Source organism: Hylobates moloch, unplaced genomic scaffold (genome assembly GCF_009828535.3).
Source record: "Hylobates moloch isolate HMO894 unplaced genomic scaffold, HMol_V3 SCAFFOLD_7, whole genome shotgun sequence".
In the NCBI taxonomy this organism is placed as follows: Eukaryota; Metazoa; Chordata; class Mammalia; order Primates; family Hylobatidae; genus Hylobates; species Hylobates moloch.
This window is the reverse complement of record NW_026652282.1, coordinates 3,009,828-3,023,287: the sequence shown is the minus strand read 5'-3', so window position 1 is coordinate 3,023,287 and position 13,460 is coordinate 3,009,828. Positions and strand designations below refer to the sequence as shown.

The following is a 13,460-nucleotide window of genomic DNA, read 5'->3' as shown; positions in this document are numbered from 1 at the left end:
TAGAGCAAAATTTCTTTGACAACAAAAATAAATCTAGGATGTTGAAAAGAAAACACAGAAAATACAGGACAAATAAAAAGTATCAATTACAATGGAAGAAATTAAACCAAAATGGAGTAATTGTAAATGGACTCAATTCAACTGTTAAAGAGAGAATTTGACATTTGATTTTAAAATATCTCATTATGTCCAGCTGAAAAAGGCCATCCCTAAAACATTCAGGACACATAAAAGTTCAAAAGTAGCAGGAGAGAAAAAGACATCCCAGGAAAATAGTAACCACAACCCTCTTTTTCTACCTGTATTAATATTATAAGATCTCAAGGTAAAAATCTTTAGTAAAGACATAGCACATCAGAACATCACGATAAAAATTAAACTCACCAGGAATTACCGAAAAACAATCCTAGCTTATATATGGCAAATACACACCAGGGAGCAGAAATGTTCCCCAGTGAACTTTGAAAAAAAATAAATAAATAAGATTGTTGTACAAAGGAAGAAGGTGAAAGAATCAAAAGAGGGATAAATCATTGATGATATCAGGAAGAGAGAATGTATGTCATTAAAAAAGAAAAGTGGGTGTCATCACCTCAAATTGGACTATTAGAAATCCAGAAAAATCTAACAGTGCTCATTTTAAAGTAATCATTTAGGGAGTTAACATGCTAGATTTTTGTGTCTAACATGATGTCTTGAATACTGTCTTCCAATTGGGAAGTCAGCATTCCCCTTGGAATTCCCATTGCCATTGGAACAAAGCAAGTCCTAGATACAAAACTCCTCTCATTTATGAAAAAATCAACTCCGGCTTTTCTCAGCTTCTATTATTACTATGTTTTCTCTACTTTCAGCTAAATCAATATAAAATATTGATTCTTTCTTTTAACATTTCGCCAAATAGTAGGATATTCATGGAATCAACAGCATGGACAAAAATTGTTCAATAAAGAAAGATTGCAGGTTTAACAACAACAACAAATGCCATTAAAAAGACATGACCTTAACAAAATCCCTATTAAGGTAGTTTTCCCTGTTGTCGTGCATACAAATCGCATTAGCAATAAGTCAACTAGCTACCAAAAGTTATGAGGTTCTGGGAGTATATCAGCTATATTCCCACCTCAAGTATCTGGTAATTGTTAAATGTATCTTAATTTTACAAATTAAATAAAAATGAAAAGGAACTATCATAGAGGCAGATTGAATTCTCAATCTGAAGGCACGTAAATTTTCCTTTCACAGGAAGCTGCTAGGCCACCTGTGCCTCCAAAAGGTATCTAAGGACAGGTATTCCCAACCAAAGCCTGTGGACAAATGGCAAAGGAAATCAATTTTGACTAATTATCAGTTTCAAGTGGTTGATGAAGGCAGATATGGTCAATAGAAAGGGTATTTAATTTACAATGATATGTGTGCATGACATCATAACTTCAATATTTTCACATAATTTATTGCATTTTGACATTTCGCATAATGAATAATGACCATGGGTGATTATGGCTTTAGTTATTTGCGGATGTTGTTATTGAGGTCCAGACAGGTGAAGTATGAATGAGTGAGTGCCAATCCAGGCACCGTAATCCACGTCATTTCATCTGTAATCCAGTGCTCCTCCACTAAAGCACAATTCGTATCACACAGGAATCCACGAGTTAGCTTCACGAAGTGAAGAAAAAATAGTAGATGGAATAAGTCTTTGCAGGACTATCATTCAGAGAGGCTGGTACAGTATATTATTTTCTAAAACAAGCCTCTGGGACTTAATAAGAATTTAACACAAATGGCAGGTCTTAGATTAAGAGGATGATGTCAATCAACTTTCAAACTTTTCCTCTTTTAAATTTAACGTAATTCCCATAACTTCTTTGGGGAGTAGGAATACACTAATAGAGGTCTAGCAGTTGCATGTATATTGGACACATCCAAGGTCATGTTTGTATAACAGATATTTTTACAATTATTCCTGTGCATATCTTATTCTTCTTGTTACTTGCTACACCCTGCTGTCCCCAACTTTTCCATAAGACAGCCACTTCTTTGACAATATGCATTGTCTTACCCTTTCCTGAGCACTGACAGGGCTGAACCCAAAAGAACTTGTCCACAAGAAACCCAACAATTTCTTCTGGTTAAAATAAAAGGACAAGAACTCATATTTTGCCATAAACTACACTTAGCCTAAACCTTTCAAGAGGTATGTTGTTTTGCTTTTTCTTTCATTACCAAAATAAATCCAAGACTATTCTAAAATTTTGATCTATAAATACCTTGACATAGTATTTATTAAAGTCAACTGAAAAGATTCCTAAAGCAGATTCTATTTCAATTGTTAGAAAAAGTGAAGTTGATGTAAATCTAGAAAAGGTTCCTGAATGCCAATTCACTTCATGAACAAATATCTAGTATTTATACTTTTTCTGAGTACTTTTTAAAAATAAGTTTTTGTCGTTCATATAAGTAGGACCTCACGTGTTAACTACCCAATAAAAATCAGGGTATGTACAAATGCATATGGGTTGTTCAGAAAGGTTTTCCAACAATATTACTGGAAAAAAAAAATCTGGAGTCAAATAAGTTTGGAAATCCCAGGGTTAAAACAAACGAAGTAGATTTCTTGACTGTAAGACTTGTGAGAACGCCGATAAGTCTGTGAATCTTTAAATCAGCTGATTGTTGGCATATCAGCATATGTTCTTATCTTCTCTCACTTCAGTGAAAGCTGCATTTCTAAAACATCAGCCTATCCATCTATCTATTAAGTGCCTTTTGGCTCACAGCCCTGTGTTTGGTTTCAGACACACATGTGAATGTGAGGCTTACAACATCCTGTGTATCATTCCTTTTAATGACAATAAACAGTCCAGCATATTAAATATGTAGCAACACAACTAAACAGACTACCAGAAAATATGCACAAAAATGGATCAGATAAAAGGTAAAAATTAAAGGTAACATTTATCTGGGACAGAAGCCAGCACACACCGAGCATTCACGCCCACTTAACATGGTCTTCATTCCAGAGGAATATGACCTCTGAGATGAGATCATGAAGGTTAATACACAATTCAATTAGAGTTGAGGTCAACTTCCATCATGCTACTTCCAATAAACTATTCACACCAGCGTTCATCATCCTACCCTTCATAAACTATACCAACCTCTGACATCTGACCCCCCAATAAACTATTCACATCAGCTTCCATCATCCTTTCTCAAGAAATATTTACACCATTTCCATCATCCTATTCCCAATAAACCATATCAATATCCATCATCCTATCTCTTACAAAATATTTACACCAACTTCCTTCACTGTTCACAATAAATATTTACACCATATCCATCACCCTATCCCCCAATAAACTATATCAACTTTTTCCATCCTATTCACAGTAAAATGTTTACACCAACTCCTTCATCCTATATCCAATAAATATTTATACTAACCTTCATCATCCTGTCCCCAGTAAACTGTTTCTATCAACTTCTGCTATTATCTTATTTCAATAAACCATTTACACTGATTTCCATCATCTCATCCCCAATAAATTATTTACATCACCTTCCACCATCTTATCCCCCAAAACTATTCTTCTTGGGGATGAATCCATGACTAGGGTAGCTGTACATTCTCATAAACATTTCCTTCTCCAACCACATTGCATTCATCACCCCCTGACCTTGGTCCAGTCATTCTTACTTGGAGCCACAAGCTTAACCACATCCTAAGATGAGCTCAGTTTCAAGCTACTATGAAGACACTGGGCAAAGCTGAAGATCCTAGTCCAGTGATTGAGACGGAGAGACCTCCAGGACCTCACAAGGAGATCTGCACCTCGGCTAAGAGCCTAGCCTAGGCAGTACTGAGTCAGACCAACTACACAGGCCATGTGGTGCTCCATGTTTGATCTCTGCGTAAAGGCTCTTCCTTAGATCAATCAAATGCCCAACACAATGTCATGTCCAAAGGTAGAAATGTCAATCAGTCATCTCTAGTCTTTTCTATTTTCTTTGTAGACTCATCACCTAATATATTGAAATACTTTTATACCTACTTATACTCTCTATTATATCCCTTTCCAGAAACGAGGTCTACATCCTTCTTATCTGGTGTGTAAAGAATGGCTGTGGCATTTGTCTTAAAACTATGACGTTCTGACTTCCAGGAATGTGTCCTGGTTGTGGTATTCCGAAATTAGATCAGTAAAAATATATACGTGTTTCCATATGCCATGATTTTATAAATGTCAGTCATGAATTCCAGCTCCCTTAAATTTTCCAGAACAATCGATACCTACCCTATGGCTCACTAATAAACTTTGCTTCTTCCAATTCTATACTGAGTCTGTAAAAGAAAATCCACCTTCCCAGGTCATTCAAAAGGAAAAATACATGGAAAATCACTTGCACATTCCTGAAGTGGTTGATTTCAGATCTTGAGGGCTACAGACACTAATTTTGGTTTATCATTCCTTGATATGCAAAGAGCTTTAAATCATATTGTTTTTGTTTTTTAGGCATACTTCGGATCTGAACATACTATCAGGTGATGTTAAAGATTGGCCTCTTGGTGATTATGGAGATTTTGAAGGTTTATCTCCAAGAAAACACGCTGAAAGTAGTGAGAGGCAATGTATACCCTAGTTTCGTTTTGTATGTTTTTAAGAGTAATAGCACCTACTTCAGGTAAGAGAAGAGAGAATACCAGGGAAGTTGGAGAGCAAGGCAGATGATATTTCACAAAATAGAACTTGAATAGTAAAATAGTTTGCAAACTACCAAATAGAATTGTTCTAAATATATAAAGATTTTCTATAATATATTAGGTGAAAAATGGTACAAAATAATCCATATAGAACGCTGACTTCTGTGTTGGAAAGATAGTTAAATAGAATTACATATTCATTTTCATATTTGCATGAAGGAAACACCAGAAGAATATACAGAAATCTAATAATCTAATATATGATTACCTGAAAACAACTGATGAAATGATAGCATGAAATATCATAACACAAAATGATTGAGTTTTGAACTACTTGAACAGCTTACTAATTTTAACACTAAGTAAAACTTAAAAGTTCAAATGTAAGTTGCATGTAAGCTGATTTTAAAAAGATGCAGATTAAATGATTCACTCCTGATTTTTAGTAGATATCTAATATTCAAGACATAATTCTGATCAAGATGAAAGTATTAATTGAGGCTAATATTTTGGGGGCAGGCATGAGTCAAACTATCTGCCTATCTATGAGGAGTTCCTCATAGGCATAGAAGGTGGAATTTTGAATGTGCCCACTTGAGATATAGGTAGACATAGACATATTGTATTACTCGAGATTCTCCATGAAAAAAATACTCAGGCAGAACAAGCATTTTCAAAAAATGAAATTTTGTACGAAAAATCACAACAAGTCTAAGGATCGGGGTGATCTCTTACTCAATAATTTTCAAATAATATGTCCAGATTATCTAACAAGCCCTCAAGGGAATCTACAAAAGAGAGGCCCAGAATATAATTGTAGTGTCAAGAAAGTTCAGATCCAGAACAAGTTGACCGCCACACAAAAATGCTAAAATTACAACAGAAAAGTGTTTATAATGTTACAGTTGCTGCAGAAGAACACCACCTGTTGCTTGCTGTAGAAGGTATACTTTTCACTGTTGACAAAGAGGCAAAGCTCGATTTCTCTTCTGCTTTACCTCGGTGCTAGGCTGGACAGAATAGAATGAGCATGGTTAAGAAGGAGTGTCAGTTTTTGGCATTTTGCAAGCTGCCTGCCCAATGTTCATTGTCGTCCCCTTCAGGCTGAGTAGTCCTCTTGCTTTGTTCTCAGTTACAATATAACCAACTAGAATAGGGCTTCATCTTCCATCCTGCCATAAAGCTGGGTGATGCTCTGTGTGACACGGATCTACCCAATGGTCTTTAAAAGGAAACCACTGCCTTGGCTTGGACAAGTGTGCCTGGCTATGATATGAACTTATCTGGCTTATCCCTTGTATTCTCCCATTTTTCCTTCTCCCATTGTGGAATGGAGATGAAATCACTAGAGCTACAGCTGTCATGTTGTGACCATCATGGAGAGAGAGACCAAAGAGAGTGGCACCAAATGTGTCCCTAATATTTCTGAGTCCCTAAGCAAAAAATAGGCTCATGTCTCCTTCCAGAATTCTTATTAAATGACAACAGGAACTGAAATTGTTTGATAATCATACTAACAAGAGATAACATTTAATCAGCAGCCACTATATGTCAGCTCTTTTCTGGAAACATCTCCTCTACTAGCAAATTTCATGCCCACCACACCCTTATGAAGTATATGCTACAATTATTCCATCTTACAGAGGAAGAAAAGCAGCGGTTGCCCACATTAACACAGGGAGTAAGAAGCAGAGTGGAAATCTGAAGCCACAGAGTCTGGCTTTGAAGGCTGTAGGCTTACCCACTAGGCTACACTGGGCTTCCAAGCCCAGCTTCCTCATAGAGCACCTGCCCACTTCTGAAGCCGGTGCTCTGAGAATCACAGCAGGATGCAATTCTAATAATTCTAATCATCCACTAGGAGTACAATCCTGGTAAAAGAACACCTAAAGCACTTTGAATCTGCTTAAAACTCTGGCCTCAACAATTACCACCTGAGACATTGAGCGAATGTGTTGAAGACATCAAAGTAATATTGCCATCTTTGAAGAATCTTGATCAATGGGAAGGTTGAGAATATATATAAGGATGGGGATAACTATAAGAACTTCTTTTATGGCTTTGACCTAAAAAATATATTAAACATAATTCTTGACTCATGAATACTCTCCTCGTTAGTCCTTGTATGACCTATTTATTTGTTACTGCGTTTATAATAATATAATAGGCACCCACACAAAAATATAATTTTAAAACTAAAAGATTTGTGCTGTTTGGTTCCTCTATTCCATCTCCCTGCATTCCTCTGCCCAGAGAAACTGTTATCCTAAATCTTGTATTCATCACTTTCTTGCTTTCTTTGTATTAAGTCTTACTGCAGAACTACATATTTCTAATATATACATATATGTATATTTATGTTTAGTGCTTAATTTCTATTTAGTTTTTTAAACTTTATTAAAACATGTTGAATGCTTTAACTTTTGAAGAATGCGTGCATTTTTAAGTCATCCCTCTCATGACCATTTATTAGATCCCACTGGACTCTACGAAACCAGGTCAAGGAAACTAAATCCAGCCCTCCACTTGTGTCTGTAAAGATAACTACTGTAAACCCATTCGTTTACATATTGATCATGGCTGGGCTTGTGACAACAGCACAGCTGAGTAGTTGTAACAGAAACCTTACAGTCTACAAAGCCAAAAATGTTTACCATCTGCCTATACAGAAGACATGCACTGACCCCTGCTCGGCCGCCGTATTGCTACAAAGGTAAGCAATGTAGAGTCTCCGTCGTCAAGGAGCCCTCAGCCAGAATGATACAGATCTAAGAGTAGCACGAAATGGAATGCAGTGAACACCATTCACAGAACAAGGACAGAGCATGTGGACAAAAAGGAGGATTCCTCTGGCCATTCCTGGAGCAGGTTAAGAAAGTTTCAACAAAAAGATGACATTGACTGGGGCAGGGGATGGAGAGGGCATTGGAAAGAGGTGGGAAAGTAGGGAAAGAAACAACAAAGAAGGGGAGAAGGATGTGGATATAGGAAAGGAATTGGTTTATCTTGAAAACCAGAATATCGTTTGTTCTACAGGAAATACAGAAGCAAATATAGAAGGACCATCACTCTACTCTCTGCTTTTAAGAGTTTGACTTTTTTAGATTCCACAGGTAAGTGATCAGGCACTGAGGAGATGTTGGTCAAAGAATACAAAATTTCAGTTTGGAAGAAGTAATAAATTCAAGAAACACACAGTTAATAATAATGTATGGGGAGGCTGAGGCAGGAGAATGGCGTGAACCCGGGAGGCAGAGCTTGCAGTGAGCCGAGATTGTGCCACTGCACTCCAGCCTGGGTGACAGAGCGAGACTCTGTCTCAAAAAAAAAAAAAAACCAAAAAAAAAAAACCCAATAATGTATGCTTGAAAACTGCTAAGAGAGTAGACTTTTAAGTGTTCACCCTGTTAAAGCAAACTAAATATGGCCTGAGAAGGACTCCATACTTCTATATTTGAGTCCTTGTGGATGAACTATAACTTAGCTTAATAGTCAGACAAAATTGAAAACCTAACTTAATAGTATGCGCCTGTAACAATAGGTGAGTGTTGGCCAATCCCAGCTGCCATACTTCAACCACTCATGGACTGCTCAATGTTCAAACTGCATTCAAATCAGGCAAACACTGAGCTGTAACCAATCTCACTGTTTCTGTACCTCACTTCCAATTCCTGTACGTCACTTTACCTTTTTGTCTATAAATTCATTCTGACCATGAGGCACCCTGGAGTCTCTCTGAATCTGCTGTGATTCTGGGGACTGCCTGATTCGTGAATTGTTCATTGCTCAATTAAACTCCTTTAAATGTAATTTGGCTGAAGTTTTTCTTTTATCAGCCCACCAAATAAACACCAAAATATGTTGTTTTGATTTAACTGCTTTGCAACGTACACATACATCAAAATCACATTGTATACCATAAATATATATTATATATAATTTTTATTTTTCAATTAAAAATTGAATAGAAGGACTCCCTATTTATTGGCAACACCCCCTCACCCTCATGCCACCAGTTTCCTCTGCGAGGGAGTTCTTATGACCCCACTCTCCCACTCTGAGCAAAGAGAATCACTGAATTAAATGATCTAGTTTACCTTTGAATCCTAACTCCCTGGGAAATATTACTATTTGGAGAAAAAATAGCTTCTTCCCTATCTTTTGAACAGTAGACTTGCTATTATTTCAAATCATTGATTCACATGGCAGTTCCATTTTCCTCCCAAAAATATTTATTGATACCTGCCCCCCCTCCAAAAATAAAAAAACCCCAACAACTATGGTTCTATATCACAGCTGAGCATGGCCAATAAATCCAGGAGCCTTTCAAAGTATCAAATGACCTTAAATATAATGAACTTTAGTTTGCTTAAACTAAGAAATATTTGATGTGCCATATAGGAATGACTTTGGTGAGGTAGATGCACTTGAAGGAGGTTGGTATGGAAGAATAAATTCTCCAGCCTCTGTCTGGGAGAGATATCTTAGGAATAATTTCTAAAAACACTGAAAAGTTACAAGGATGTTTCATATGAACTACCTAATGCAAAACAAGGATAGTTGCAGTTATGAGTAAATGGTGGTGGTTTCTCCATTTCTCCACCGTTTGCATCTGTCAATTTCCCTAAAAATCCTGAGTACTTTTTTGAGGAAGTTGACAAATACATCCACGGGCATGCAACTGTGAATTTGACTGTCTTCTACAAAGCAGGAATTCTCGCACAAAATTGCCTCTAAGAGATTGGTTAGGGGTTTGTCCATTCAACTGTGTTTTGTAGCTGATGAGTTCTACATAAAATTACGAAAGAGATGTATTAATAGACACTTCTCTTTTTCTCTTGAATACTAAGTACTTGTTATTTGTCAAGGTAACACAGAATGGCTGTGTTGAATATATTTATTATGAATGTGCATATATTTAAGTATTATTGATTTTATTATATAATGCCTAGGGTAGAGGCCGGGCATGGGGGCTCACACCTATAATCCCAGCACTTTGGGATTATACGAAGCCAAGGAGTTTGAGACCTGTCTGGCCAACATGGTAAAACCCCATCTCTACTAAAAATACAAAAATTAACTGGGCATGGTGTCATGCACCTGCAGTCCAAGCTACTTGGGTGGCAGAGGCAGGAGAATCACTTGAACCTAGGAAGCAAAGGTTGCAGTGAGCTGAGATCGCACCACTACACTACGGCCTGGGTGACAGAGCAAGATTTTGTCTCAAAAAAAAAAAAAAAAATGCCTAGGGTTCAGACTATGAATATGCCTCAGAATTCAGATATACCTGAATCCTGTTTAAGAGAAGAAAGAAGATGAGAGTAGAAAGCATCATGAAGCTTAAGAAGTGGCAGGACCACTCATTTGTGTATTTATTCATGTGCTGAGCCAGGGGCGTAAAGACCAAGAACTACATTGGTTAAAGTGGCTGTTGTGAAGACAAATACACTCTGCAGCATAGCTGTGCTTTTCTTATTTCATGTAACGTATGGTGAATTATAAGGCTGGTGAACATTTGGCAGTCTGTTCAGAAAACACCAAAACTTATTTCTAATTTGTGAAAAAATAAATATAAAATTTCAGCAATGTATTATGACAACACTTATTCTAGTTTTACAGGCAGCTGCCATTTTTGACAGTTGTCAAAATATTGGAATACAAATACTATTAATTACACTTGAAAAATAGTTATTCTGCACTTCTCATATTATGCATTTTATGATCTACTTCACCGTCATCGCTATGGAATTCTTTCTTTGAAGCCACTTCAATTTTACTTATTTTTAAATGTTTCTTTCTTTTACACTTTTTCTAAAGAGTGGGTGATTATAAATCATTCTGATTTTATTTCTTAATATATTGCTCAGCATTTCCAGCTAAATCATGCTACTGTGTGCTAAGAAGTTCATGCTAATCCAATTCATTCATTCTTTTACTTCAGTTTTGAATCAAAAATGGGATTTTATTAATCCAAACGTTGTCATGTACCAGGTTCAGTTTGTACTAAAATGAAAGCTTTTTATTGTTGACTCTTAAAGGACAATTTTATTTATTATTTATTATTTGTTATCAATTTTTGATATCAAAGTTTTGTAACTTTGATATCAAAGAATTTGGTATTTGAAAGTGTGTTAGTTCTACCCTGTCTAAAGTTCTTCATCATATAATACAGACAGAAAATCCACAATAAACTTATAAGCATTACAATGAAAATTATAAACATCATATTTGATATAAAGTATACAAATTATACACATTTTATATAAACATTTACATTATAAAAATTATAAACATGAAACTATACAATATGCTTTATAATCTGCATAGTGATAGAAATAAACAGAGATTGCAGACACCTTCCATTTCTGGGTGATAAGAGTAGATGCCTGAATGAAAATCTCTCCACGCATTTTTTCAAAAAAAGACAAAATAAAAGTAAAAATGAGTGAAAATAAAATCATGTATGACCCATGCCTAGTGAAAGACAACAATCATTCCAACTTGCATCTCTCGGTTATGGTCAGCCTTGAGAAAAAGGAAAGAAAGTGTAGGACCCAGAAGAAACACAGAACAAAACATCCCATAAAGTCTCACGTTGAGTGTTAAAGACGGAGCATGAGCCTTGGTGTCTAAGAAAACCAGGTGGAAGAAAGAGCCTTCAATGTGAGTAGGTCTCAGGTTAGTAGCCTAGAAGTGACATTGCCTGGGGAATAACAATCAGAATAGTCTCATTAGAGAAATAGTTATATCGAGAGAAAGAAGGAAAAAAGGGAAAATTAAGATTCTGCTGGAAGGAAAGAGTAACAAGATACTTCAATCCTATCTTCTCCACCACCATCACCACCACCATGACCATGCATTAAAAAGACCACACTTTACCATCATAACTGAAGAAAGTGGTCTTGAACTAGAAATCCTGTTTACAAAATGCCAAGAAATTGGGGAAAAGTTAAAGCAATTGCAAACAAAGCTACTGTGAAAAGAAAACAGGAAAGGCAATCCATGCTATTCTAGATGGTAGGAATTCTCACTCCAAGCCGGGAAAAAAAAAAAAAAGGGTAAAACTCTCCATTTCATCCTAATATTCTGCAACACTGAGACACTGGTATTTCTACAAAGTCCAAATGTGGTCACTGACCTACAACAATCTCTGGTAAACAACACTGTAGAGTCCCAGTTCCCCAGTTTCTTGAGAACAACATCTAAGAGCAGGGAAGCACCCGCTTGGGGCCAGAATTTCAGGTGCTCACAGCTTCAGTGGTTTACCTTTGCGTGTCTATTCTTTGAATGATGGCTTCTCCAAACACAAAGCATGTCTAACCTTTTTTTTTTTTTTTTTTGACACAGTGTCGCTCTGTTGCCCAGGCTGGAGTGCAGTGGTGCGATCTCGGCTCACTGCAAGCTCCGCCTCCCGGGCTCACGCCATTCTCCTGCCTCAGCCTCTCCGAGTAGCTGGGACTACAGGCGCCCGCCACCACGCCCGGCTAATTTTTTTTTTTTTTGTATTTTTAGTAGAGACGGGGTTTCACCGTGGTCTCGATCTCCTGACCTCGTGATCCGCCGCATGTCTAACATTTTAAAAGGAAATCTAAATTATGTGACACTCAAAATCTCTCCCACAGTCTTCACTACAGAGTAAAACTGTAGGCAACAGGAAATCTTACTTCTTCCTTGAATACTTATTGCAGAAGGAATATCACAGCTGCGGAAGTCATAGAAAGAAATGCTAGGTATTTCCAAAGTCACATTTCACAAGTGAGAGTTTGAAAAATGAGACACTTAAAACATTTCAGACCTGGAACTGGGGACTTCGGTGTTAGCAAGGATGGCGGCGGCCCGCAGCGAGTCGAGGAATCGGGGCAAAGCTGGGCCTGCGTGAGATTCGCATCCGCTTACGTCAGCGCTCACCCGGCAGCCAGGGCGTCAGGGACTTCATTGAGAAACGCTATGTGGAGCTGAAGAAGGCGAATCCCGACCTATCCATCCTAATCCGCGAATGCGCCGATGTGCAGCCCAAGCTCTGGGCCCGCTACGCATTTGGCCAGGAGAAGAATGTCCCTTTGAACAACTTCAGTGCTGATCAGGTAACCAGAGCCCTGGAGAACGTATTAAGTGGTAAAGCCTGAAGCCTCCACTGAGGATTAAGAGCAACAGCCCCAGAGCCTGGGCTCTGCTGGACTTAGTATAATGTGAAAAAAATGTGTTCTCCTATTCCTCATAAAGCTTGTGCTGTAAAATACTTTCTCAGGGTGTTCTTGTCCTCATCTACCCTCTACCCCTTATTGTGCAACCACTGAGGCAAAGTAGCTTAATATAAAAATAAAACTTTATTCTGTCTCATCAAAAAAAAAAAAAATCATTTCACTTACTGTGTATCTCCAAATGGACTTTGGGTGATATTTGATTGGCACTTATAAAATTTTTCCACGGGAGTAATCATCTCCTTTCTCTCTCTCTCTCTCTCTCTCTCTCTCTCTCTCCCCCTCTCTCCCTCTCCCTCTTCCTTGGTCGCTCATTCTCTTTCTCTCTCGCTCTGTCTCCCTCATTCCACATTTAGAAAGGCTTGGTGGCTTGGAGTTGCCTGCTGACACTCCACACCACCACGCACCTCCAGGTCTACCAAGTTTTGAAGTTGCTGAGTGTCTGGGTAATGCTTCATCAAGGACTAACTACATCATATTTTATTACGTGAGGATGGTTAACAAGATGAAGACTCATGAGGGCAGCCTCATCACACTGGGTATTAAAATAT

The 13,460-nt window shown here is 37.5% G+C and overlaps 1 protein-coding gene across 1 annotated transcript; it reads left to right on the top strand.

Annotated features, from left to right (window-relative positions):
• The first annotated feature begins 4,552 nt into the window (after positions 1 to 4,552).
• LOC116812249 (NADH dehydrogenase [ubiquinone] 1 alpha subcomplex subunit 2-like) lies at positions 4,553 to 12,948 on the top strand. The gene is made up of 3 exons (XM_058441821.1): positions 4,553 to 4,689; positions 6,352 to 6,439; positions 12,529 to 12,948. Exons 1-3 carry the CDS (start codon positions 4,553 to 4,555, stop codon positions 12,832 to 12,834), a joined length of 531 nt encoding a protein of 176 aa, XP_058297804.1. The 3' UTR covers positions 12,835 to 12,948.
• The last annotated feature ends 512 nt before the right edge of the window (positions 12,949 to 13,460 follow it).